Source organism: Rutilus rutilus (assembly GCF_951802725.1).
Source record: "Rutilus rutilus genome assembly, chromosome: 10".
NCBI lineage: Eukaryota > Metazoa > Chordata > Actinopteri > Cypriniformes > Leuciscidae > Rutilus > Rutilus rutilus.
Window position 1 is genome coordinate 3,272,947 of NC_140215.1, and position 27,767 is coordinate 3,300,713.

The window sequence follows — 27,767 nt, forward strand, 5'->3', positions numbered from 1 at the left end:
AAATCAGTCAATTATGCAAATACAATTATACTAAAAGGCATTTCACCTGATAAAAAAGCATGCACTATCAATCAGACGACAGAATGCATGTAGTAGACTGTGTGCGACAGGTTTTCAGCAAAGTTATGATCATGTTGATCATTTAGAGGCATATCAAATATGATACAGTAGGCTTTATAGGGTTAAAATGTGAATCCTCTTATATGCATAGACAAGAAACGATGGCCAAAAAGTCCATTCAAATAAAGATTTCCTACCTTAACCTGCAGACTGGCTGAAGTGACTTTGTGCTCCAGTTCCTCGACCTGTTGCAGGACACCGATGTCCATGTCCATGGCCTGTTCTTCCACACACCAGCTCTGGACGGTGTCCTCAGAGACCTGATTCTCCTCCAGCTCAGAGACGTCGATTACAGTGACTAGAACGAAGAGCACAAACTAAGAGCGCTGCACTCAAAGCATTTCAAACAGCCTTTAAGGGACACAATGAGCATCACCTACCATCTCTGTTCCTGCTGCAGACCTGGCCGATGTAATCCATGTGTTTCTGCAGCTGTTTCTGGAGCTGTTTCTCTCGGATCCCTCGGGAATGACATGCTTTCTCTATGGATCGCAACTCCTCGATGTCCGTCACCTTCCACCAGCCAGTCAACATCTCTACAACACAAAAATGCATTTACACAGGTTTACTGGGCCACATGCACATAAATATAAATGTAAAAACATAAATATACATATTTTTCAACAGCTTATGATTATTTCAATTAGACTATCAAACAGTCATTATAATTAAAAAAGTAGATTTAAAATGTTTAAGAAATCTATTAATGTTAAAATACAAGTACACAAATATTATAGATTAATATAATAGTTGAAATGTAAATTTTTTTGGAATACTTTTTAGTAAGATGCATTAAAATGATCACATGTGACAGTAAAGACATTTATAACATTACAAATATTTCTATCAGAATGCTGTTCTTTTGAACTTTCTTTTCATTAAAGAATGCATGAAAAAAATGATCACGTTTTCCACAAAAACAGATTTCAACATTGATAATAATAATAATAATAATAATAAATGTTTCTTGAGCAGCAAATCATCATATTAGAATGATTTGTGAAGGATCATGTGACACTGAAGACTGGAGTAATGATGCTGGAAATTCAGCTTCGATCATACGAATAAAGTACATTTAAAAATATATTACAATAGAAACGTTATTTAAATTGTGATAATATTTCAGAATAAGAGGCTTCTTTCAAAAACTATAAAATCTTACTGAGCCAAAAAATGTAAATGGTAGTGTAAAAAAAAAAAAAAAAAAATTATTATTCATTATTATTATAAATTATTAAATTCTTATATATATATTAAAAAAAATTATATTAAAATATAAATTTTTATTTTTATTTTACTTATTATACACACTGTCTTTCATATATATAGAATTTTTACTAAAATACTTTAATATATGAAAAATGGCACCTTTTGAACATCTAATGTAGATTTTTGAGTGATGACGTAAATCAATGAACCTTCAATCAGAACTTTGTATTGATTCAGTCAGAGACTTTCAACTGATTCAAAAAAGTAAATCATACACGAATAAAATATAATAATAATAAAACTCTTAATAACACACTCAAGATGTCGTCCCGGTCTCACCTTCAGGAATAGGTTGAGGTGATGGGTAATCCTGATTTCTAGCCACCTCGATAGCAGGTGAGGGTGTGGAGAGAGGTTTCTCCACTGGAGACTCAGGGGAAGTGCTTTTACTGGTGCTCACACTGACGTTTGCATTGCCCTCTGAGAGCGCGGGAATCTGGGCCATGGAAAACCCAGAGAACGTCACATTTGGACTCAGATTTCCATTGGACCAATCATAGAAGGGCAGATCTATTATGGGCACACCAGACTTCATCTGCAAACACAGAGGAGCTGTTATAGTCAAAGAACACAAACACAAAAAGAGCAGAACAAACAGTTTTACAACCAGGGTTTCCCAAATGAGGGCTTCGCTAACCCCGGGAGCTTCATGAGGGAACTGCAGCTGGTTCGCAAAATTTACTGTTATTACTACAGTAAGTACGTACATGTACAAGTACAAGTACATGCAGTAACGTGTAATAAATAAATGTGGCTGCACAAATAATTGAGATAAAACTGAAAAATGCTATTTAGTGTAGTTTGATTATCAAATCAAAGGCTGTGATTTAAATAAGTATATAGTCTATAACTCCATCTCTGTGCAGTGAGCTTAATGTGCATTTTGGGAGTTCGCAATGTGCGCTAGGATTACTTTATTTACATTAACGTAATTTCCAGCATTTATGTGGACAGAAGTTTACAACGTTTTACTGGGAATTTTTAGGATTTGAATGTTTAAGAGGGAATTATGCATCATAAATATTAGTATTGTATTGTACAGCATTGACGTAAATATTAGTATTGTAACTTTCAGTGTAAAACCAAATCAAATTATCAAATTAAAATGATCAAATTTATTTAAAAAATATATATATTTTACAGGACAATTGTCATTTACAATAGTAATCTATTTACATAATACATTATATAATATTTATTTTTATAATTAGTTGAAACAAAATAATAATAAGCCAAAATAAAAGCTTTAGGATTTTCAATACTTGAAAGTGAAGAATTTAAGATATTAATATTAGTATTGTAACTTGCAGTGTAAAATATAATTACTAAAAATAATTGTTATAATTAATAACAATTTTTATTTACAACTGTGATATATTTACATAACAATATAATTAAATTGTTTATTGTTAATAAGTTTTATAGTTAAAACAATGTTGTTATTATTATTATTATTATTATTATTATTTATTATTATTATTATTATTATTATTATTATAATAAGCCCTATATATGTGCAGCTCTATATATAAATAATTTAAAAATAAAAAAAATCTAAATAAAACACTTACTAAAATTTTTTTTATTTTATCTTAATATTTTATCTAAATATTAACTTAAAATCTGTGAGTTTGGCTGACAAAAAAAAAGTTTGGGAATCCCTGGTCCTCACGATCATACCCGCAGTGCTGCTAATGACCAGTTATTGGTTCCCGCAGTGCTGGACGGACAGGTGGCAAACGGGGATCGGGCTCTGCCATTGGACGTTTGTGGTGAGGAAGATGATGACGCTGAATGTGGACCTTCAGTCAGAGATGAGGCGTCACATGGAGAGCGTGGCAGAAGACTGAACCAATGAGCGTTCCTCTCGGTCAAGACCCTGTAGAGCTGGTCGTTACGGATCTGCTGCTGGGCATTAGTGAGGTAGGTGTTGTTGAGAACACAAGGGTGATCAGGATCAGGGATGCTGGTTAATGTATTCTGCTGTTTTGGACTGCCGTTTTGGCGACGAGAGACCTCGGAGGACATCTTGGCCACTTCCAACAGCTTGCTGAGCTTGGAGAAGGAGCCAGGTTTCTGTAGGAAGAGGTTAAGTGAATCTAGATCCTGCGGGAGTTCACGTTTCACCTCAGCGGAGCCGTATGTTCCATCAGGTTCCTCCGCCGGCTCCACTTTGACCTGGACGAGGTGAGCGTTCTTCAACCTCTCACGCTCTCTCTGCAACTCCACTGGACCTGAAGGAACACAAGATATCAGCAGCAGTAGTACATTTCTACAATTGAGAATTCCAATAAAATAATATAAAAAAAACATTTTTAATATTATTATTATTATTATTAATTAAATAATATTAACATTATTTTATTTATTTTTTAACTAAAAAAAAAAAAAAAAAAAAATGTATAAAAAAAAAAAACCTGTTCTTCCCTCAAAGAAAAAATAAAACATTTTTGTTTATAGTGCTTAAATATTTTAATATTTCTTATGGTGTGGATTTCTACAATGGAGAGTTCCAATAAAATAATATAAAAAAATTAATTAAATAATATTATTATTATTATTTATCAAATAATATTAACTTTTTTTTTTTAACTACACAAAAAAATTTAATAAATAAAAAATTGTGTTTTTTTTTATAGTGCTTAAATATTTATTATGTATTCCTTACATATTATAATATTGCTTATAAGAAAGTTAAAAAGAACAGCATTATCTGAAATAGAAAGCTTTTGTAACATTATACACTACCGTTCAAAAGTTTGGGGTCAGCGAGATTTATGTTTTTGGAAAGAGATTAAAGAAATGAATAGTGATCAAACGTGACAGTAAAGGCATTTATACTTTTACAAAAGCTTTTTGGATCAATGCTGTTCTTTTGAACTTTCTATTCATCAAAGAATCCTGAAAAATAAATTGCACACAACTGTTTTCAACATCTGCAAATCATCATATTAGAATGATTTCTGAAGGATCATGTGACACTGAAGACTGGAGTAATGATGCTGAAAATTCAGCTTTGATCACAGGAATAAATTACATTTTACAATACAATCACATAGAAAAGAGTTATTTAAATTGTAAATTAAATTTTACACCCATTTGAACTATTCCACCCATTTTCTGTCTTTTCCAGGATGTTTCCTGTAACTTGTAACTGAGGGATCAGTCCTTTAGAAGATGCCTTAGTCTTCACATTATAATCTCATTCTGTCGTTCTCACCCTCTCCACTCTCCAGCGCCTCCACAAAGATCCCGCCACACTGCGGCAGAACCCAGAAGCGTCTTTTATAGCGGTCCTGACCGAACATCACGGAGCGCAGGGAGTGAGAGGCCTCGAACAGCTTCCGGCGGATCTGAGTCTGTTGCTGTAAGAAATCAAGGTTAAAATCGTTAAGACCGGTGCATCTATTTCACTCAAATCTTTTTCTCTCTTTACTGAAAATATTTGCTTTATGTTTGGAAAGGTGCAAGTGAATCTGTCCTTTTAGCACATTTAGTATCCTACATTTCGGTAAAGCAAGTATAGGCATGTTATCCTCCTGGGACCCAGCTATTCATTTTTGTCCTCTGTAGAGGACTTTTGTTTTTAATGAATTTAATGAGATTTTGCCTGTGGTGTGTTGCTTTCTTTTTCTTAATAACTTTGTTCTATATTTCCTTTTTGTTCTATATTTGCCATGCTTCATGAACATTTAAATTACATTTGTTACAGCGTCTCGTGTTAGGTGAAACAAATGGAACAGTGTCTCGTGTTACGTGGGTAACGCTTTACAATAAGGTTCACTAGTTAACATTAATGTATTAACTGACATGAATTAACCATGAGAAATACATTTGTTACAGTATTTTTTCATCTTTAACGTTAGTTAATAAAAATACAGCTGTTCATTGTTTGTTCATGTTAGTTCGCAGTGCATTAACTAATGTTAACTATTACAACTTTTGATTTTAATAATGTATCAGTAAATGTTGAAATTAACATTAACAAAGATTAATAAATGCTGTAGAAGTGCAGTTCATTATCAGTTCCTGTTAACTAATGTAGTTAACTAATGAACGTTATTGTAAAGTGTTACTGTTATGTGAAACAAATTGAACACATGAAACAATGTGTTATGAGAAACAAAATGGAACAAATGGAATAAATGGAATGTGTTGGGTGAAACAAATTGAACAAATGAAACAATGTGTTATGAGAAACAAATGGAACAAATGGAATGTGTTGGGTGAAACAAACTGAACAAATGAAACAATGTGTTATGAGAAACAAATGGAACAAATGGAATAAATGGAATGTGTTGGGTGAAACAAATTCAAAAAACAAAATGAATTCGAAATTCAAAAAACAAATGAAACAATGTGTTATGTGAAACAAATGGAACAAATGCAATATGTGTTGGGTGAAACAAATGGAACAAATGGAATGTGTTGGGTGAAACAAATGGAACAATGTGTTATATAACAAATGGAACAAATGGAATAATGTGTTATGTGAAATAATTGTAACATTGTCATGTTCCATTTGTTGCAGTGTCTCGTGTTAGGTTGGTGTAATAATATAGTCACAAAAAAGTAGACACAATACAATCCGTTAATACAATGTTGTTAATACAATGTTGTTAATACAAAGCCCTGATAAACTTCTAGCATAATCGAAGAACGAACTGGTACGACGTCATTTCGAACAAAATCAGGCCAAAAATAAGTTAATTTATGGAGTTCGAAACAGCTTCCCAAAGCGACCTTTCCGCCTTCGAACTACCATTGGTCCATGATGATGATGTAACAGGTACATGTGTCTCCTCATTTCTCTGTTCAGTCCGTCGAGGTCAGATGTCCGTGAGTAAAAACATGAACACACTGGAAAGCTGCTTTCTAGTAGAAATTGAGGTTGTAATTCCAATTGAAAGAGACACTGACAATGTTTAATAATGTAAAGCTGCTTGCTTTTAAGCAGTCTTGACTGGAGTGCCGAATTGCAGAGCTTGTACAAACATATCCACATCGCTGTGATCAGATGCTTTCTTAACTGCTTTCTCACCATCGTCATTTTTGTTGTGTTTATTTTGTTATTAAGCGAAAAGCGTGCAGCACACATTTACATACTCATGCAATCGCCGCTTTCAGCAGTGTGGGTGGTGTCGGGATGTTGACTAACTGCAGGAGAATTGCCTGCAGCTAAATATTTCGAAAACTGTAGGTATGTTTTTCAGTAAGACCAATAGAACCTCACCTAATCCTGACATAATAGTTGCTGGAGAAAAACTACAAATTGTAAATCAATAGAAATATCTTGGGTTAGTAATAGATTCACACCTCTCTTTTAAAGGCCATATTGAAAAATTATGTAAAAAAATAAAGTTTAATCTCGCAAATTTCCGATCAATTCGGAATGAAATGTCATCTGAAGCTGCAATAATTTTTGCACATTCCATGATTTTTAGCCACTTCAATTACTGCCTAACAAGTTGGTCTCAGGCAAGTCAGAGCGCAAAAAGACCTTTGGAATCATTATATAAACAAGCCATTAAAGGGTTAGTTCACCCAAAAATGAAAATTATGTCATTAATGATATTAATGTCACGCATCACACGCGTCACACGCATCACACACATGACCAGCGTCGGCCAATAGTGACCCTACGTGTGACGTACAACACAGACGCGCTGCGCTATTACACTACGTGAACTAACTCGAGGCCCAGAGAGAAGGAAATGAATAGTGGAATAAAGTCGTTATTTTTGTTTACTTTTTGCGCACAAAAAGTATTCTCGTCGCGTGATAAACTTAAGATTGAGCCACTGTAGTCACATGGACTACTTTGATGATGTCTTTATTGCCTTTCTGGACATGGACAGTATACCGTACATACATTTTCAATGGAGGGACAGAAAGCTCTCGGACTAAATCTAAAATATCTTAAACTGTGTTCCGAAGATGAACGGCGGTCTTACGGGCTTGGAACGTCATGAGGGTGAGTCATTAATGACATGGGTGAACTAACCCTTTAAAGTCATGGACATAAAACCAAGGCACTATCATCACTGTGCAATTTTTTAAAAACACAGCCTTTTAAACTGGGACAGTCTTCATAAATTTGTAGATCTGAGTCTCATATACAAAGTAATACATGATTTGTCCTCAGCTCCTCTGGTAGAGCTCATCAGCCAAAGAAACAGCTCTGAGCGAGTGAGCGCGTCACTCGAGGCTCTGCCAGAGGGGACTGTGTTATCCCTCTGGGCAGAAGCGCTTTCAGTCGCTCGGCCTGGTCGGTGAGGGGCGCCGCTGAATGGAACTCAATACCTGAGGAGGTTAAACAGCTCACCACTTAAAAGGCCTTTACAAAAAATGTAAAAATTTGTCTGCCAACATTAAAAGTTGAGCCTGTTGCGCTTTATTGAATATTTGGATATACCGTCGCCTTTTGGAACATGTGTTTTTTGTGTGTTTAAATATTGTAACAGGTATTGCGTACCTTAAGTTATTTTATAGTGTCATTTATATTGTAGTTATTGATTTGCTAAAGACTTGTTATAATGTAATAATATAACGGTAGCCAAAGGATGACATGTTTGTATTTTAATGCTTTTTTTTACATCTTGGCCAGGGGACTACAGATGAAAAATAGCCTTTTGGCTAATTCTGGCTTTTTTTAACCATGTTTGTTCATGTGTTTTATGAAATTGCACTGTCCCCTCTTAAATAAACCAATAAAACAAAACAAAACAGTACACCGCTGCTCATGCATTTCAAACATATTTTCACATTTGTGACCCAGGACTACAAAACCAGTCACACATGGGTACATTTTTTGCAATTGAGATTTATACATCATATGAAAACTGAATAAATAAGCATTCCATTGATGTATGGTTTGTTAGTTATTTGACCGAGACACAACTATATGAATATCTGGAATCTGAGGGTGCAAAAAAAAAATCGAAACATTGAGAAAATCTCCTTTAAAAGTTGTTCATTTATGTTCGCGATTGTGCTGCATATTCACTCAGAAAAATAAATGTTTTATATATTTACGGTAGGAAATTTACAAAATATCTTCATGGAGCATGATCTTTACTTAAAATCCTAATGATTTCTGGCACAAAAGAAAAATGGATAATTTTGACCCATACAATGTATTGTTGGCTATTGCCACAAATATACCCGTGCGACATGTGACTGGTTTTGTGATCCAGGGTCACATATTTTCCAACTTTTTACCCCTAAGCACAGAATGAAAGAACAAGATCCTCTTGCTGATGATGCTCATTTACCTTGCTGAGCTTCTCAATCTGTTTCTCCAGCTCCTCAATGCTTGTGGATTGATCACCTTCATCCTGCAAAAAGCAGCTCTTAATATATCGTAACAAATCAACCAACTCTGAGAGCAGACATGCTACTCGAGCATAGTACTAAAACAGTGGTTTCTGTTAATAGTAAAGAACGAAAACAAGAAGCTTTGTTAAAATTACAGCAGAAATACTGGAGGAAATATCTTAGCCTATATGGGACAATGAGGATCCTTTGAGTCAAAAAGTCTATGGAAACATAGTATAACTTAAAACTACTGTGGGAAAAAGGGCATTTACTGAAACTAAACTGAAAAAAATGACTCATTCTAAAGTTGTGGCATCAAACAGATTTACATTAGATAAAAGCATCTGCTAAATGCATAAATGTTTAAGTGACTAACATTGCATTCAAGCTATACAATTACTCAATTCATGCATTTGATCTATAGGTAAATAAGACAGATCATTATACATGACCTTTACACAATGATACATTCAGAGTCACGCTCTACCTCATCTTCACACGCCTCGGCTTTCTTCTCTTTCTTCCCACCAAAATCATCTTCGTCTTCGTCCTCCTCTCCATGTTCATCGCTGTCATCATCTTCCTCATCATCATCATCACTCTCCCCTCCTTTGCGCTTGCGTTTACGGCTGTTCACAGGCGTACCGGCGGCTTGACCCTCCTCTCCTCCAACACTGCTTTCTCGCTTTCCCGTCCTCTTAGCGTAGATGCTCCTCAGTCTGTACAACAACGGACAAAATAAAGCATGCATTGCACTCGAACCAAAACATAATGATCACATTATAACTAGGTTTGCATTTCCTGAACGCAGAAAAAGTATATCACTGAAATTTCAGGAAAGTGTAGGTTTTTATTCTGTATAAATAAAATGCCGCAGCAGTAAAATTTCATTCTGTTTTTATGAATAAAAATCATAAAAAATGGGAACTGTATATTATGTACCACATGAAGACTAGTGTCCACTATGTGCGATCCATAATAGTGATCCGTAGTGTGTGTTTTACATTATCAGAGGAAGGAAATACGTGTGTTTATGTGATGGGCGTGAACAAGTGTCTTACTTTCGCAGGTTCCCCTCAATCACCCATTTGTCTCGACGCAGGTTGGTCATGTTGTCAATGTTTTTGTCAATCTCACTGTGACAAAGAAAATAAATTGTATGCATTAAACACAACATAATTATGAGCACCTACAGAGTCGGCTGTATGACCAAAATCTTACATTGTAATTTTATATCACAGTAATAGTAGTATATCATGATATACAGGAAATAAAAAAAGAAAAAAATGGTTGATATTCTAATAACCATTTTTTTACTCAGTATTTTCCAGTAAACCAAATAAATATTGTGTATAAAAATCCTTAAACCAAGAAAAATTACATAAAATAATAAAAAATAAAATTGACAAATTGTTACATTTTTGGAGATTTGTATTTAAAACAAGATTTTTTTTTTTATACATATATATTATAATAAATATTATAAGTTTATAATAATTTTTTTGGGTCTGCTAGAAAATATTTACATGATTTAAAGTAAAAAAAACACACATTATTTTTCCTTATACTGTACATTGCAGCAGCACCTCTTTTCACCGTCTGCCTGAAACACTACAAAAGCTCTTTAAAGCCTGCCTTTCTGAAAAGCCTAGTCTGCTCTGATTGGTCAGCTGGCCCAGTCTGTTGTGATTGGCCATCTGCTTAGGTAACGCCCCTTACAATTGGGTTTCAGTTTCTCAGGCTTCACAAGCAGCTATAAACAGTATTATATGTATGATAACTATGGTGTCGATATCAGAAGTCCAACAATGTCCATTGATCAACCGCTTGATGGCGGGCCAAAGCAGCCAGTAGGTGCGCATTATGCAAATATTTAACATGGTGATGTAGCCAAGTCACAGAGATGTGTTTCAGGCAAGTGTTTTCTGAACAGATCCACTCTATTTGGACTGTACATGCACAAATAACCATATTTAACACTAAATTTCATGTTGAATTCAAAGTGTTACTTGCAATCGTTTGTGAAATATATTAGCAATTTATGAGGAAGAATTGTTTCTACACCAATCAGTATTACACTAAGCATGCAGAGCTAATGAAGTGAGATGAGCGCACCTGACCACAGTCTTGCTGCAGGACAGCTCATTGACCAGGAAGGCCAGTATAGTGGCTTTCTGAGAGGGTGTGTGGGCCTGGAAAGCTTTGGTCTTCAAGCTCTCGGCCAGCGATGCTAGCTCAGTCTGTCCACAGTGAGCTTCCATAAAGATCTGTAGCACCTCAGAAACATTGTGCCGGTTCAAGCCGATGTTAGTCACATGGTCTCCCAGAGCCGTCTTAGCCTGAAATGTTCAAAACACCCAAACAAAAGAACAAAGTGATACAATGAGGAATTTGGTGTGACAAAGGCCGCGAGATAGTGTTGAAAGGGAACTGAATTATCATGGTAATTGAAAGGCACGGTTAAGTCGGTTAATTTAGGAGTTTCTTAGGCGGAGCAAAAGGCTTTCTATGAAGACTGTGAACGCATGTGAGATTAGCACAGAAAATCTGCTGAGGGGCTGAACTGAATTCTTGCTCTTTATTGGAGATATTGCGCTTGAAGCCACAAAGAAAACCATGCTTAAAGAAGAGCAGCGGGAACTGATTGTGAGCGAGGAATACAAGAGAACCAGACAGAATCTTCAGACTTTAACATACATGTAAACTTGAATAAATACATAAATAGTATTGTAATTTAATATAATTGCTAATCTAATAATATATCAGGCTATTTGTTCCAAGTGTATTTCCTTGTCTTTGACGTGGAAATATATATTTAATAAAGATATTTAATAAACTATCATGCAATAGTGGAGCTTAAGTAATGTAAACATTCAACTTAATAACTAAGTAACTAACTCAAATTAAATTTCAGCCCATTTTCCATCAATTACTGCTTTGCTTTTTTTTAAAGTAAGTAAGTAAATATATTAGGGCTGTCAAAATTAACGTGTTAACGCACGCAATTTATTTGATTTATTTGCAGTTTATTAGTGTCGTCAAAAATATAATTGCATATAATAATGTCAGAGAGAGAGAGAGAGAGAGAGACACGCAACCACAGGGACGTAACAAACGCATTAAAAATGTTGAATGTAATTAACGAGGCATCCTTTATTCTGTCATCCTTTGGCTACCGTTATATTATTACATTATATGATCACGCTCTTATTCATGCAAATGCTTTTAAACCATTCAAACGCAACAAGACACAAAAGAGAATGTAGTGCAGTACTGGCGTGCGTCTGTGAATCTGTCTGTGTGACACACACACACACACACACACACGACTTATGCGCACAGAAAGCCACTTTAGACAGCACTTGAACAGACAAAATTATGCCAAAATGCCTGTTGTTGTTTTTTCGAGTATCCTCACAGGCACAGTCTTCTTAAATTAGTTAAATTAAGTCTTAAATGAATGTAAAGAGTTGTGAGAGAATGTGTCAGATCCACGTCATGTGTGTCAGGTCTTAAAGTGACAGCAGCCTAATAAACCTGCTACTGTCTGTCATTAAGGATAATCAAAGAACAAAAGAAAAAGAGAAAATCACTAACTGCTCTTGACTGACTACATTACATTAATTTGGAGATAAAATGTGAAATTACTACAATATAAAAATATATTAATCGCGATTAATTACAGAAGAATTGGTGATTAATTAGTTATTTGACTAATAAATATATATATATATTTAATATATATATATATATATATTTTAGGGGTTTTATTTACATCTAAAAAGGGGTAAATATATATATATATATATATATTTACCCCTTTTTAGATGTAAATAAAACCCCTAAAATGTAAATAAAAATAACAAATACATGAATAATTTAATAAAAATAAATTTGTGTTTCTCGTGATCTCAAAAATCTTTTGATCTGAAGGCTTAAATGCTTAAAATTACACAACAATTGTGCAGAAAACATGTGACCTCATTCAATACCCAGTGATCAGAGCTGGAATCTAGACAAATCCAAGCACACAGTATAGCAGCTCTCCTCTCACCCTGTGTCCTGCAGGGAGTCCTGGGTCACACACAGCAGCAGACAGCATGCGCACCAGCAGGTCTTGGATGAAGCCCATGCTGTCACCCACATTCAGCAGCCCTGCCTGCAGCACGCTGAGCGACGGCACGTCAGCGCTGAGGTCAAACCCCAGGACCTTTCCAAAACAACGCAGGAACTGCATCACCATCAGACAGTCTGAGAAACATCCTCCCGGCAACACCAGACCGGCGATCCGTGACAGCGCTGGCAGAGGCTGAACATGGACAAAATTATAAAGTACTTATAATTCATCTCGAGACTCGTCTTTTTTCCCTTGCTTTTGAAGCATAGCTTTATGAATCTGTTTTGATTGTATGCCTTGTTCTGGATGGCTGCTAGGACCTTTCTATGTGGTTTATATGTCACTAGGTGGATGCTATTTGATTGTCAACTACAAGAAAAGTAATCTGATTACTTAAAGAGTAACTCTTGCCAAAATGCAGTCTAGGGTCTTTTTGTTAATCTACCCGAGGCAAACTTTCGTTTAAAAGCATAATTAGAATGGAAACGCCACTTTTAAGTTTGACCGTATTTTCGTTTTCGGTCAAATTGCCTTGTGAATGGGAGTGCTTGGGGCACTTCTATGATCGCATCAAAAATCGCTATTTTTAAAACACTAATACGGCTCGACACAACATGAAACTGTGCTGGAAGTGTCACCAGGGGCTCTACACATGAACTCCAGCATTGAGAACATTGTTTGTGAACACAGAGTTTACTAAAAAGAAAGAAATTTTGAACAACTCACTGTCTCTGTGTCCGCCGGCATTCTGTCAGTCAAAACTAGTCGATCTCCGAATGCGACGTAACAGGGAGGAGAGTAAAGATGGAAAGCTCCTAAAGCTTAGTGCCATATAAATTCACGGATAATTAGTTGTTTTGTCGTTAGTGAAAATCAATATTGACCTTGTATTTGAAAAATGATCCTCATATAAGAAACAACACTAAAATTCAGAATCAGTTGATTCGCATTCAGAGATCGACTAGTTCTCGATAATGGAGATCGACTAGTTCTCGATAATGGAGATCGACTAGTTCTCGATAATGGAGATCGACTAGTTTTGACTGTCAAAATGCCAGCGGACACAGAGACAGTGAGTTGTTCAAAATCTTTCTTTTTAGTAAACTCTGTGTACACAAACAATGTTCTCAATGCTGGAATTCATGTGTAGAGCCTCTGGTGACACTTCCAGCACAGTTTCATGTTGTGTCGAGCCTTCTTAGTGTTTTAAAAATAGTGATTTTTGATGCTATCATAGAAGTGCCCCAATCACTCCCATTCAACAGGTAATTTGACCGAAAACGAAAATACGGTCAAACTTAAAAGTGGCGTTTCCATTCTAATTATGCTTTTAAACGAAAGTTCGCCTCGGGGAGATTCACAAAAAGACCCTAGGTTGCATTTTGGCGAGAGTTACCCTTTAAAGTTTAATGACACAAATAATACAGAAATCTTAACGTTTAAATTTGCTTAAGGATTTTCTGTGTGATTCACCTTCAGGTCCGACAGACACATGTCTTCGGTGGGTTTGTTCAGCTCTTTGGCCATTTCCAGCTCAAGCCGCCTGATCTCCAGTTTTCGCTCCTTGTTCAATCGTTTCTCATCTCGTTTCTCCTGTTTCAGTCGCTCCTTCTCCTGAAGAGATAACAAACCTTGTGTGCCATCATGGAGACTGATTGATAATAATAATAGTCTATGTGATTGAGTGGAAGGATGATGAGAGGAGAAAAGAGACATTGAAAGAGAGATGATGAGATGGAGCATAAGAGGAAATAGTGAGTAATGGGAGACAGATAGATGGAGAATGGAAAGGAGTGGTAAAAGAGAATGATGAACTGATAAAAGGAGCTGTATAACACACCTCAGCTTTCTTCCGGGCCTCCACCGCCTTCATCAACATCACATGCTGCCGATGTCTCTCTCGCTCCTACAACAAACACTGAGACATTAGAGAAAGAACGAACAAACGAAAGACCAAACAAAACTACATAGGAAAGAGGGAAAGAACAAACAAAAAATGTAAACAAAATGACCAAAATGATGAATTACAAAAACAGACAGACAAAAAAAAAATTCATTAAAACAAGATGGAATGAAAGAAGGAACAAATTAAATGATGAAAGAAAAAAAATTAGGTAAACAAAACAAAGAAGAAATAAAAAGGTAGAAAAAAATAAAAACAAAAGAATGAAAGAACAATGAATGAATGAACAAGAAAATAAAAGCATGAAAGCACAAACAAGAAAAAGAAAGAAAGAAAGAAAGAAAGAAAGAACAAAATAAACAAAATAAAGAACAAACAAACAAAATGGAACAGCAAAAGATCTAAAGAAAACAACATATTAGAAAATATAAATGAGAAAAAAACAAAGAAAAAACAAAAGAACAAAAGAAAGAAATAACGACAGAAAGAAAGAAAGAAAGAAAGAACAAATGAAAGAGCAAAAGAAAGAAATTAAAGGTATGAAAAATAAGACAAAGAAAAAACAAAAAGAGAAAAAAATGAAAGAACAAACAAAAGAAAAGTGCAAAAAATAATGAACAGAAGAACATAAAAAAGAAAAAAGAGAAAGTGAACAAAATCATGAAATTCAGAGTGAAGATGAAAGAATATGAATGAACGATTAAAAGAAAGAAGAAAATCAAAAGGATGTCAGATGTCAGTCTCCTGAACACTGAAACACTGCTGAAGCATGAAGGTGCAGAGATCAGTCCGTCTGAAGGCCGTTCACAACAATGACCATAACTTAATATATATAAATATTATAAAGTCCACACCGAAACTATAACCATAACAGCGATGAGAAATCACTTTCAGAGCGATTTCCTCCTGCTGATGAACGATAAAAACATTGACAGCCAATCAGAATCCATCTTAAGAGCTTGAGCATTTAAAGTGACAGACGACAAAAATAAACAGAACGATATTGTGTGCTGGTGTGGACGCTGGTATAGTTATAGTTATAGTTATAGTTATAGTTATGGTGTGAACGTGCCTTCAGACGGGCTAACAGATCTGTTAACCAGCGCGGGTCAGTTGGTCAGTTCCTAAACATCTGCCGGAAAGTTATTCCAGGTGTTACAGATTAAGCTTCAGGCTTCTACGGGCAGCTGGAGGTCTTTAGTGCAGGACAGACAGGAAGAGAAGTCTCCAAACTCTCAGTATATCAAGACTTTAAAGCAGTTCCCAATTACACAATGATCCAGACGGAAAACTGGTTTCAGCTGCTGAGTGACACCTTATACCATTTCAAGACGAAATGGTTGTTTAATTTTAATGTGTTTAAATTGGCTACTTTTGTTTGCAAAGCCTGGATGAGGCGGCAGACTTGTGTATTCAAATAAGTTCATGTATGTTGTGCCTACTGTCTGACAACTGGTCTTTTGTTGGTGGTGTTGGTGTCTTATAAGCCCATTAGGGCTGGGCATACAGTAGTATGCAAGACACAATAATAAAAACTATTCATTCATATGTGTGTCATATACTTCTCCCATAATCTTTAGGAGATTATTTTATTGTCCGTTTTAAATCTAAATCAACACAGGGGCTGGATGCTGTTAAATATCACGTACAAATGACGAACAAGCACGAATCAGAATGGATGTTTATGATAGGCTTGATGATATGAAGCAGCGCGGTCGCCACCGGCACTGGTGGAGATCTCGTGACTGATGTCTGTTCACAGATATTTAGATTATGACTCTGTTCCAAAACCGTGAGCTGCATCCTAACCGAAACCAAACCTTCCACGTCCTTCATATTACTGGCACTCCACACGCGTCAAGAGGAGACTTGACTCACAACTGATTTCAATAGAGTTTAGCATGTTGCTAAACAAATGGCTCTCTAATTTGCATGTAAAATATCTAGCACAAACACAATTATCAGGTAAAACAAATTGGATTGAACTACTTTAATAAATTCTTTTCAGTACTGTATGACAGTGTTGTTTTTAACTAAAACTATTAAAACTGGCTTTCTTTAAATGAAATAAATCTGAAAAAATATATAATAATAATAATAATAATAATAATAATAATAAATATATATATATATATAAAATATTTTTTATGTATTTATTATATATATATATATATATATATATATATATATATATTTATTATTATTATTATTATATATTTTTTCAGATTTATTTCATTTAAAGAAAGCCAGTTTTAATAGTATATATATATAATAAATAAATAAAAAATATTATATATATATATATATATATTTTTTTTTTTATATATATTTTTTTTATATATATATATATATATATATATATATATATATATATATATATATAAAAGAAGGAAAACTTAAATAGAAATTAGAAATGTTGCCTTGGCTACTAAATGAATTAGTTTAATCTGAAATACTAGAAATTTTAAAATAAAAATAAAGCTAAATAGAAATATATAAAAAATTAGGTAATACTTTATTTTACAGTGTCCTTGTTACACATAATTACTATAAATTGTGCATAATTACACACAATTAACCCTAAACCAAACCCTAACCCTATAGAAAGTGCATGTAATTAATAATTATTAGTCAGTGCTTAAATGTATGATTACACTGTAACAAGGACACCTTAAAATAAAGTGTAATCAAAAATGATAAAAGCACAACAAATTTAAATTTAAAATTAAAATGAAAGCTGAAAATATTAAATAAATTCCAATTCAAAATATGAATAAATACTAATATAGTATATAAATAATACTAAAATAACACCGCTGCATTAACTAGATTTAAGACGTACTTCAATGCATTCTTCTAGCAATGCATCATGGGATTCCCTTCTCTGCAAATGATATATGCAATGCCGTCTAAGAACATATCTTAAAAGGCTTATGCTTTGTTTCTATGATGCTTTAAAATGCCTAAATAGGCAGCTCACTAGGTTTTGGAAAAGAGCCCATTTCTCTCTCCTTTGGCAAGCAGATGAAAGCAGATGCAGGGCGTCATGCAAGAGGAATGTGAGCGAAGTCCAAGCATTAAGTTGCATGTGCAACATGGAGCAAAACACCTGAATCAAGCATTTCACAATGTGTTAAATGTTCAAAAGTAAACATACCCATACCATATCTAGTCTATGTCTCTCCAACTCCTGGCAGAGAGAGTTGGCAAAGGCAAGAACAAAAATAAATAAATCAATGCAACTCCCCATTAGAGTGATTACCCATAATGCATTTAGAGGAACAGTTGAGCCAAAAAAAAAAGAACATTCTGACAGATAACATTTTTGGCTCAACGATTCCTTTAAAATAATCATGTAAAAGAATAAAAGCAGCGGAGACTTGAGGCATTATTCAGTGAAATATTGTTTGTGTTTGTGAAAGAGCTCTTATAGGAAGGAGATTTGAAGACGGTTTGCTCATACCTGGTGCTTCAGGATGATGGACTGCTGTCTACGGAGCTCCTTCTCCTACACACAGAGATAAAAATAAATTAAAACTGCAAATACGGCCTTATTTCCATCAGTGAGGATGGGAGAGAGAAAGAGATGCAGATGGAGGGATGTCATAAACAGATAGGATTTTCTGCATTCCCGCTGTATATTGAAATGGCTGGGGTTTTGATTGACAGGCGTGTCGTCGGGGGGGCACCTGAGTGTTAATGTAAAATGAGAAATGGAGCATCGCCGCCGTCTCGGGTCTCACTCAATCTCACAAACATATCCAAATGGATATTAAAAATGTGCACTAGTCCAGTTTCAGACATTTCGCCCCCCATAATGTTTCTAACCGTGTAAAATGATGTCATCAAATATGAACTGAATCATTTAATAACTGAAAATCATTTCTCAATTGTAACAATTAATCTGTTATCTATAAAATCAAAATAAAATGGTGTATTGTTGTCCCGAGTAACTTAATATCAGACCCTGCACAGTTACTGACTTTACTCTTATTTTTTTGTCATAAACTACGGGAGAAAACATGAATGACATGAACAGGTCATATAGCAGATATAGGTGAAAGACACAGATAGTGAGATAAAATGCTTCAGTAAATCAATAAATGCATCAATTACTAAAATAAAAACCTTTATTCGTTTTTCAGCTTCTAGTATTTTGGCGTTGACAGCCTCTTCCTTCTTTTTTCTTTTAGCCTGTGAACATAAACGGACATTACAGTATATCACTTAATACATAATACAGTATCAATAAAACAATATAATATGAGAAAATGTTTTACATGGTTATAACTTAACCACTAAGTGTTTAAATGTGTAGTACAGTATTACACATATACATGCATACATACACACACACACACATATATATACACATACATATACATACATACATACATACACACACATATATACATACATACATATACACATACACATACACATACATACACACACATATATACATACATACATACATAAAAATAACACAAATGTAATTTTACAAAAATGATATACATATACACACACACATACACATACATACATACATACATGTATATATGTATATGTGTGTGTGTGTGTGTGTGTGTGTGTGTGTGTGTGTGTGTGTGTGTGTGTGTATGTATATAATTTTTGTAAAATTTACATTTGTGTTATTTTTTATTGTATATAAACTTTACCTCCAAAATTTGCCGAGCACGGAGTTCTTTCTCCATACGGACCTGCTGGATTCTCTTGAACTTTTCCTGTGGAAATAGCCAGGAATGAGAGAGAATGAAACGTGTTTTTTTTATTGATTAAATGTAGAACCACAGGCACTTTATGCATCAATAATACATAAAAGTAAATGCTTATGGGAAGTGTCAGAAGCAACGATGTGCATGCAACCAACACAAACAAGTCAGCATGAAACGACATGAGAAAGCATAGCAGTTAGTGGCGGCATCGGCTGATTTCTGACCTGCTGTTTCAGGATCTTCATTTGTTCCTTGTGTTTCCGCCGCTCCTCTGCTGCCATGATTGCTGAAAGTTCAGAGGAAAACGCTGAGCAGATTTAGAAAGTGTACTAGAAACCAGAAACATTTTAAAACCCCAGCTCACCTTGCTGTCTCCTGGCCTCTTTGGCCGCTCGTGCCAGCGCCTGCTTTTCCAGCTTACGCATCAGCTTCATCTGAGCGGCCTGCCGTGCGATTTCTGCCACATACGGGAGATCTTTAGAGCTAATCTATCATCAGCAATTCTAGAGGAGTTAAACTATCCATCTTATCTTGCAGTAAGCTTGAATGTGCAAGACTTCCAATTCATTAGAAATAACTAGAAGAACTGCAGCAAACAATAAAACTATTTGCGCTACAAACCAGTGTGTTTATTATTACAATAATAGATAAAAATAATATGATATGCAATTTCAAGCAGCATAACAGACGATGAACAGACGATGGAAGTGGATGACACCAGAAGCCAGACACAATCAAGTTACAAATGGCTACAAATGGCTGTAAAAATACGCTCTTACATTAAAAATAATGTGGATAGACAGCAAATATCCTGTGTGAAGATTCTTTAAAATGTTTGAATTTTGTGTGAACTGAATCTTTTAAAACATCTCAAATTGAAATAACATAAAACAGATAAGATAATGGGCCCTATCTTACACCTGGCGAAATGCAGCACCAGGCGCGGCGCGACGCGAGTGTTTTTTGCTAGTTTCAGCCCGACGCAGTTATCATTTTCACGTCCTGCGCCACGTTGTTTAAATAGCAAATGCATTTGTGCCCATTTGTGCACCCATGGGCTGCTGGTCTGAAAACGAGGTGTGTTCTGGCGCATTGTTGGCGCGTTACTATTTTGAGGAACTGAAATAGACTGAGCCATTGACCAACTGAACCCTGGTCTAAAGTTAATGGCGCAATATTATAAATTTTTTGTTATTTAAAGAGCACGTTAGTAATGTGCGCCTATAGGCGGGTCCACAACGCACGTACACTCTGCTTATTACACACACAGGGACGCACAGCAGCACACAAACATGCCAAATATTAAAAATAAAAGGATTACAATGTAAAAGATTATTATTGTGTACATAAAGATATGGTGGAATCCGGCTTGTCCCATAGATGGTCTGCTTGCACACTTTTATCTCACGCACGAACAGATCTGTTTCCTCTCTGGAGACGCGTTCGGTCTTTCCACGATCAAATTCCGTCATGTAAATAGCGAATTCGCCATGGCGCGAGCGCAACTGGCATTTAAAGGGAATGGGAGATGAGACTCTGATTGGTTTAACGCAAATAAATCCCAAAACACATCCATTTCTCATTAAGAGAATAGGGACAACCCTTTTAGACAATGCGCCGGGAGCACCGACCATTTTCCTCGTCGTTAAACTAGCAAAAGTGGATTCGGACACGCCCTAAGTGAATTCGATTTAGACCATGCGCTTAGATTGTTAAAATAGGGCCCAATGTGTGCATTTGAGTGAGCGGTACCCTGGGCCTCCAGTTTGCGCAGTAGTTTGGCCTCAGAGGTGCTGAGAACATCAGCTTCACTCTCGTCAGGCGCTCCGGCTTTCCTTCGAGAGCCAGCCGGGTCAGCAGAAGGAGTCCTCAAAGAGTCTCGATTCTTCAGACGACCCCGTCGACCTTCCATCGCTAGGATACGAGGAATGACTTCCTCCTCCTTCATTAAGCACCACTGTAAGCCCTGAAGAAGACAACAACATCGCTTAGAAAATAATTTAGGGAATAAAGGGGGGGAAATTATACTATTGCTTAGATGGCTAGAAGAAGAAGAAGAAGAAGAAGACTAATATCTAAAATTATTTGTTATTATTATTATTATCATTATTGTTTAGATGGCTTATTTGATTTTTTAATTAATATTTAAAACACTTTAACACCAAAGAAAAAAACATTGTTTAGAGAATTTTTTTTTTCTCTAAATAATAATATTAGTAGAAGTAGTAGTAATAGTAAAATAAAACGATTATATCTAAAATTGTTTGTTATTTATTTATTATTATTATTTGTATTATTATTATCACTGCTTAGATGGCTTATTTATTATTTATTATATTATTTTATCTAATACACACTACTATGATGTTACCCTGCTCCCCCAAAAAAGAAAATCAATTTCCATTTATTCAACTTGTTTGACTTCACAGTCGTGTAAAACTATAATAAACAGTGAACAGCGTACCTGTGGTCCATCTCTGGCTTCATAGAAGTCGCCAACCTTTATTTTAGCACTGAAGCTAAAGTGATCACGTGTAATGTTGCTTATTCCGTTTCTGGTCAGATACTGTGAGGGGTGAGAACGTGAGGTTAATAGAACGGCAGGAGCATCGGTCATTAAGAAGCCCACACCGGTCGAACACAAGTTCTCTTGCCTTGATGACATCAGGGTACTGTCTGAGCTTTCTGCCACACGGAGCAAAGTACGCCACCTCTCCCCGCAAACGCCCAGACATGTTTGTGATGCGCGTCTCTCTCTGCCATCTGCAAACAGAAAGAGTTTTCAATTCATGTGATAGACTCAAAGTGATGCACAAATGAGACAACTGTAAGTCAGTCATTTATAGGCTGAATTCCCCTAAAAGTGGCAGGAAAACCTGTTTGTCCAACCATTCCTTTCAGACACTTTAGCATCACCATGTTTACAACTCAGTTAAATAAGTTATTAAATATGTTTTATTAGCTGCATTGGTAACACTTTAGTTTGGGGACCAATTCTCACTATTAACTAGTTGCTTATTAACAAGGGTATTATTAGCATATTGGCTGTTTATTAGTACTTATAAAGCACATATTAATGCCTTATTCTGCATGACCATATTCTAGATCACTTAACCTAAACTTAACAACTACCCTGCTAACTATTAATTAGGGGACAAATTAGAAGTTTATTGAGGCAAAAAATTAACTTAATAGTGAATATGTGTTTCCCAAACTAAAGTGTGACCACTGCAAGAGTGAGTGAGTGAGTGAGTGAGTGAGTGTGCGCTTGAGTGAGTGTGTGAGTGAGCGAGAGTGTGTGAGTTTGTGTGAGTGAGTGAGCGAGCGAGAGTGTGTGTGTGTGTGTGCGCGCGAGTGAGTGAGTGAGTGAGCGAGTGCGTGTGTGTGAGTGAGTGAGTGTGTTTGTGTGAGTGAGTGAGTGAGTGAGTGAGCGAGCGAGAGTGTGTGGGTGCGTGTGTGTGCGTGTGAGCATGAGTGAGTGAGTGCGTTTGTGTGAGTGAGTGAGTGAGCGAGAGAGTGTGTGTGTGTGTGTGTGTGTGTGTGTGTGTGTGTGTGTGTGAGAGAGTGAGTGTACGTGTGAGTGCGTTTGTGTGAGTGAGTGAGTGAGTGAGCGAGCGACAGAGTGAGTGTGTGTGTGTGTGTGTGTGTGTGTGTGTGTGTGTGTGTGTGTGTGTGTGTGTGTGTGTGTGCGCGTGTGTGCGTGTGTATATGTGTGTGTGAGTGAATGTGTGCGTGTGAGACGGCATGCGATGACTGGTCGGAAAGCAATGTGTAGTCTGACATGTTTCTTGTCCACGACACGACAAGATTTTAGGAGTCAAAATCGCGTAATCTGACACAGTGACTATCGTAACAGACAAAAAAAAAAGTGTCATCTGAACCAGGCATGAAGAGAACCAGCTGCAGCAGATGAAAGGCTGTTAATGATGCATGTGTGTAGTTCACTCAAGTGTGTGCAGTCTTGTGTACTTCATGTGGATTCTTGCATTACTGCGGCAATAACAAACCTCTGAACTCAAGGGGGCGATAGAGTGTCCTTCAAATGTCTGTCATTAAACCAGATGTGCTGTTGTTTAATGGAAGCTGCTATAAACATGACTAGGGTTGTAACGGTATACCGGTATGGCGATTTATCACGATATTGGCATGTACGATTATCATATCGTAAACATTTGCTAATCCACGGTTTTGAAAAAAAAAAAAAAAAAATAAACCAGATCTCATCTGCGCATATGCAACTTCTTTTCACTTGACAGCTTAGACTCCACCTAATACATGTGCAGCAGACAGAGGCTGCGAATTCTAATCTCGTTTTCCCCCGCCGAAAACAAGTATACTTTTGTTATCTGAAAAACGAACGCGGGATTTTCCTCGAAGATGGATACGTTTAGAGTGCTGATCGGGAATTTTTCTGTCCGAGCCCGGCCCGCGTCCGAAAGAGCAGTAACCGAACCCGACCCGAGTCCGACAGGCATAAAGATATGTCCGAGCCCGACCCGAGACTGACAGTTAAAATCAATTTTTTTTTCCTCATACTAATGAGACATGTACGTTTGTTTGTGTGGAAAGCCCGCTTTTATTAAGCAACTGTAGGAAGGCATTCGGAAATGTCAACAGGTCAGTTGTGTCTAGAAATATGGACGAAGAGTGGCTGCAAAAGGAGGAAATATGTCGAACATGTTCTCCCATATTCGCGAACACCATCCCTCCCTGCAGATACATTTTTAAATGGTAAATTAATCCAAATCGCTATGAGTGTGTCTATTAATATACAGCGGAAAAAAATGCTATATTGTAAAACTATATTCTGCTTGTTCTGTGTGAATGAGCAGCGCCATTTCGCCTAGTACATACTCAAGTATGTGTGACGCTCATGGTGTTTAAAGTGTCTGCCGTCTCACTCATATGAGGACGTGAACACATGAACATATCCAGAGCTGCTCTGCTTTTATTTAAAAGAATCATCATCAAATACACTCTGACTGAAACTCATAGGTGTTTAGTACAACCTGTCAAAATAAAAGTTCGATTTAGCTTAAAGAAATGTTACTATTGTACAATAGAATATAGCTTAGTTATAACAACAACAATAATAAAGTTTATTTAAACATTAAGAAATATAGTTTTTTGTCTGTTTTAATTTAGTAAACCTATCCAGACAAACAAAAGTTGTTACATTTCATCTGATTGCATTTTCAATAATATATTTGTATTAAATCATAGAATCCAGACAAATTATATCAGACAAGTTACCCAGAATTTCTGAGGAAATACATTTCATATGACTCTACTATCTTATAATTATCTTAAATAATAATTAATAAATTAAGAATAAAAATAAGTTAATGTTTTATGAATTCAATTGATTAGACATGTTTGTTCAAATGGGAATTTATTTTTTCTTTCTTATTTTTTCAAAAGGTAGACTCATACAAAAAAGTTTGTTTTAATAAACCATATGTTCAACCAAAAAACCCTATCTGTTTTCATTCATTTAAGAGCCATTGTAGCAGATGATTAAAATAATAATAATGATTGTTTAATACCGTATATCATGAAACCGTGATATTTTCTTAGACGATTATCATACCGTGAAAATCTCATACCGTTACAACCCTAAACATGACTTTAACTAACTTACTCAGAGAATCTCTTCAAACTGTGGAAGACAATAACACCACTATAGTGTATTGCTCGACACAACTTTAAAATGCTGTATGTGTCAGAGAATGATCTAGGCCTAAAAGAAGTGATATAATGCCTGCAAATGAATCAAAAGAAATGCATCATAAGTGTAACATGATATGGTTTTATAGTCATGACCCACCCGAATTCTAGAGGTTTCCGTAGTGCACGTTCATCTGTGACTCTTCTCCTTTTCCCTTGGGACGTGGTAGATAAGCAAATAGATAAATCACAAGAAACACGCACACTACCAGTCAAAAGTTTTGAATCATTCATGTTTAAGAAATACTATTTCTTACGTGCATCAAGGATGCATTTATTGGATGAAAAATACAATAAAAACAGTAATATTGTGAACAATTTGAAATGTGAATATATTGTGAAATGTAATTTATTCCTGTGATTCAAAGCTGAATTTTCAGCATCATTACTCCAGTCTTCAGAGTCACATGATCCTTCAGAAATCGTTCTAATATGATGATTTGCTGCTTAAGAGACATTTCTTATTATTATTATCAATGTTGAGAACAGCTACTTCATATTTTTCATATATTTTTCATACATGTGACACTGAAGACTTGAGTAATGGCTGCTGAAAATTCAGCTTTGCATCATAAGAATAAATTACATTTGAAAATGTATTAAACAGAAAAGAGTTATTTCAAATTGTAATATTGCTGTTTTTACTGTATTTTCATCAAATAAATGCAGCCTCGGTGAGCATAAGAGACTTCTTTCAAAAACATAAAAAAATATATATATAATAATTCCTAACTTTTCACTGGTCGTGCACTTGCAGGTTTAAAGTCAAAGTGAAATGATGTACACAATAAGATCAGGACAATTTTGTTTAACTTTAACTATGTTGGTGTTTTTTAAATAACTTTAAATCAAATTAACTCAAGTTATTAATATCCAAAAGAACAATCGTTTACAATACCTGGGGGTGCGCCCACACTGTAAGATGAGAAAAGAGGGCTGTGATTGGCTGAATTCCCAGAGTTGGTCACCATGGCTGGTGTGGCTGTGACAGGTGTTTTATGAACCTGTAGATTGAGAGGGGCGGGGCTAGTGTTGTGGGAGGAGTCCAGTGCAGACGCTGAGGATTTGTTGAGTTTGAGCGGTGTTCTGTCCATTTCTGAATCTGTGTCCATCTCTTCATCCTTGCCATCCTCATCATCAGAATCACTGTCTAAATTACTGTCAGAATCTGCAAGATGATAATAATAATAATATAAGAGTCTGTTTACTCGTGTATGAATGTATGGAAAAATACACTTAAGCGGCATTTGGGATCATGAACATGCTCGCAAAGTTGACAGTGACACCATGATGTGATGTGGAATTTGCAGGCTTATTTTATGTATTTTCTTATGTCAGTTTCTCAACTACCATCTGAGGTTGTTTAGGTTTTTGCATTTGGCAGATAGTTTTATCAGAAGAAATTAACACTATTGATGGTATACATTTTTGCCATACAATTTCACTGTGAATCGAATCCATGAACTTGTACTTTCCCACACTACTTCTGTTCAAAATTTCTAACAATATTTTTACTTGCAATACTGTTTATAAAATGTACAGTTCGTGAAAAAAGTTGCTAAACAGTTTAAAAAAAATCTTTTGTGTGTGTGTATAATATGTGAGAACTATTAATGTTAAAGGTATGTTTTTACCAGATTGGTTTTCTTAGTATGATTTATTGGATGAATCCAATTTGGGTCAATTTGACCTGTACCATAAAGGGACCTATTTTAACGATCTGAAACACATGTATCAAACGCCAAACGCAAGTAACTTTGTGGGGGGATCTTGGGCGCTGTTGCTATTATACCGGCGGGATAAATGACTCTAGCGCCCAACGCAAATCTAAAATGGTCTGAAGTAGCTACATTACTCATAGGTTGGTTTGGGCGTAACGTGAAATAAACCAATCAGAGCGTCATCTCACATTCCCTTTAGAAGCAGGCGTGCTTGTTCCATGGAGGATTGCTATTATAATGGCGGATTTGCCAGGAGCGAACAGGGCCGTAAAACACAGAGAAGTGACATTGAGGATGGAGAAACCCACCCAAATTAGCTTCGGTTAAACAGGCGTATAATAATTTGGGTAAATGTGTAAGCTAGATTTATGCCTATTTTTTCACATCTTCATGGACACCACAATGATTTCCCTCGTGTGGTAATATTTTTCCTTGTAATAATGTATGGTTTTCTAAAAATGTGAACTGCTGCGTCTGTGTGTAGATGAGAGAAGCAGAGTGTATGCGCAAACTGCACACGCTACATTATGGCCAAGCATGCGCCCTTAAAATAGCATATTAATAACGCGCCACTGACTTTAGACTAGGTTTCTCCTGGTCTTTGGCGGAATTGTTTTCTGAAACTGCAAAATAGCACCAGGGAACGTTTGCGCCGGAACACGCCTCCTCTTTGCGCTGAACTGCCCCCGGGAGCGCAAGTTCATTCCCTAATTTACAGACGTGCGTCTGTGGAGGGAAAAGTCCGCTGTGCGTCGGGTGCAAAATAGGAATGATACATGCGTCGGTGTACAATTGTATCTCAATTGCGCTGGGTGCAAGATAGGGCCCAAAGTGTGTGCCCATATTGTTAACAAAAC

The 27,767-nt window shown here is 35.9% G+C and overlaps 1 protein-coding gene across 10 annotated transcripts in view; it reads right to left on the minus strand.

The window, feature by feature from the left end:
• Positions 1-27,767, minus strand: part of baz2bb (bromodomain adjacent to zinc finger domain, 2Bb) — a 111,463-nt gene that overhangs the window by 10,151 nt on the left and 73,545 nt on the right. For 4 of the 10 annotated variants that reach the window (XM_084420463.1, XM_084420462.1, XM_084420459.1 and 1 more), the window contains exons 10-31: positions 26,088-26,357; positions 25,290-25,344; positions 22,117-22,225; positions 21,927-22,028; positions 21,215-21,428; positions 19,827-19,919; positions 19,687-19,748; positions 19,406-19,471; positions 18,855-18,920; positions 18,190-18,234; positions 14,664-14,729; positions 14,297-14,437; positions 12,761-13,015; positions 10,822-11,045; positions 9,768-9,842; positions 9,194-9,425; positions 8,664-8,726; positions 4,610-4,754; positions 3,070-3,623; positions 1,669-1,924; positions 501-656; positions 258-418 (exon numbers count right to left, since the gene is read on the minus strand). In XM_084420463.1, the coding sequence (XP_084276589.1) occupies positions 258-418; positions 501-656; positions 1,669-1,924; positions 3,070-3,623; positions 4,610-4,754; positions 8,664-8,726; positions 9,194-9,425; positions 9,768-9,842; positions 10,822-11,045; positions 12,761-13,015; positions 14,297-14,437; positions 14,664-14,729; positions 18,190-18,234; positions 18,855-18,920; positions 19,406-19,471; positions 19,687-19,748; positions 19,827-19,919; positions 21,215-21,428; positions 21,927-22,028; positions 22,117-22,225; positions 25,290-25,344; positions 26,088-26,357 (3,410 nt within the window). Of the gene's footprint in view, positions 1-257; positions 419-500; positions 657-1,668; positions 1,925-3,069; positions 3,624-4,609; positions 4,755-8,663; positions 8,727-9,193; positions 9,426-9,767; positions 9,843-10,821; positions 11,046-12,760; positions 13,016-14,296; positions 14,438-14,663; positions 14,730-17,883; positions 17,917-18,189; positions 18,235-18,854; positions 18,921-19,405; positions 19,472-19,686; positions 19,749-19,826; positions 19,920-21,214; positions 21,429-21,926; positions 22,029-22,116; positions 22,226-25,289; positions 25,345-26,087; positions 26,358-27,767 lie in introns of all 10 variants that reach the window. The other 6 variants (XM_084420457.1, XM_084420458.1, XM_084420455.1 and 3 more) reach the window with 2 other exon arrangements.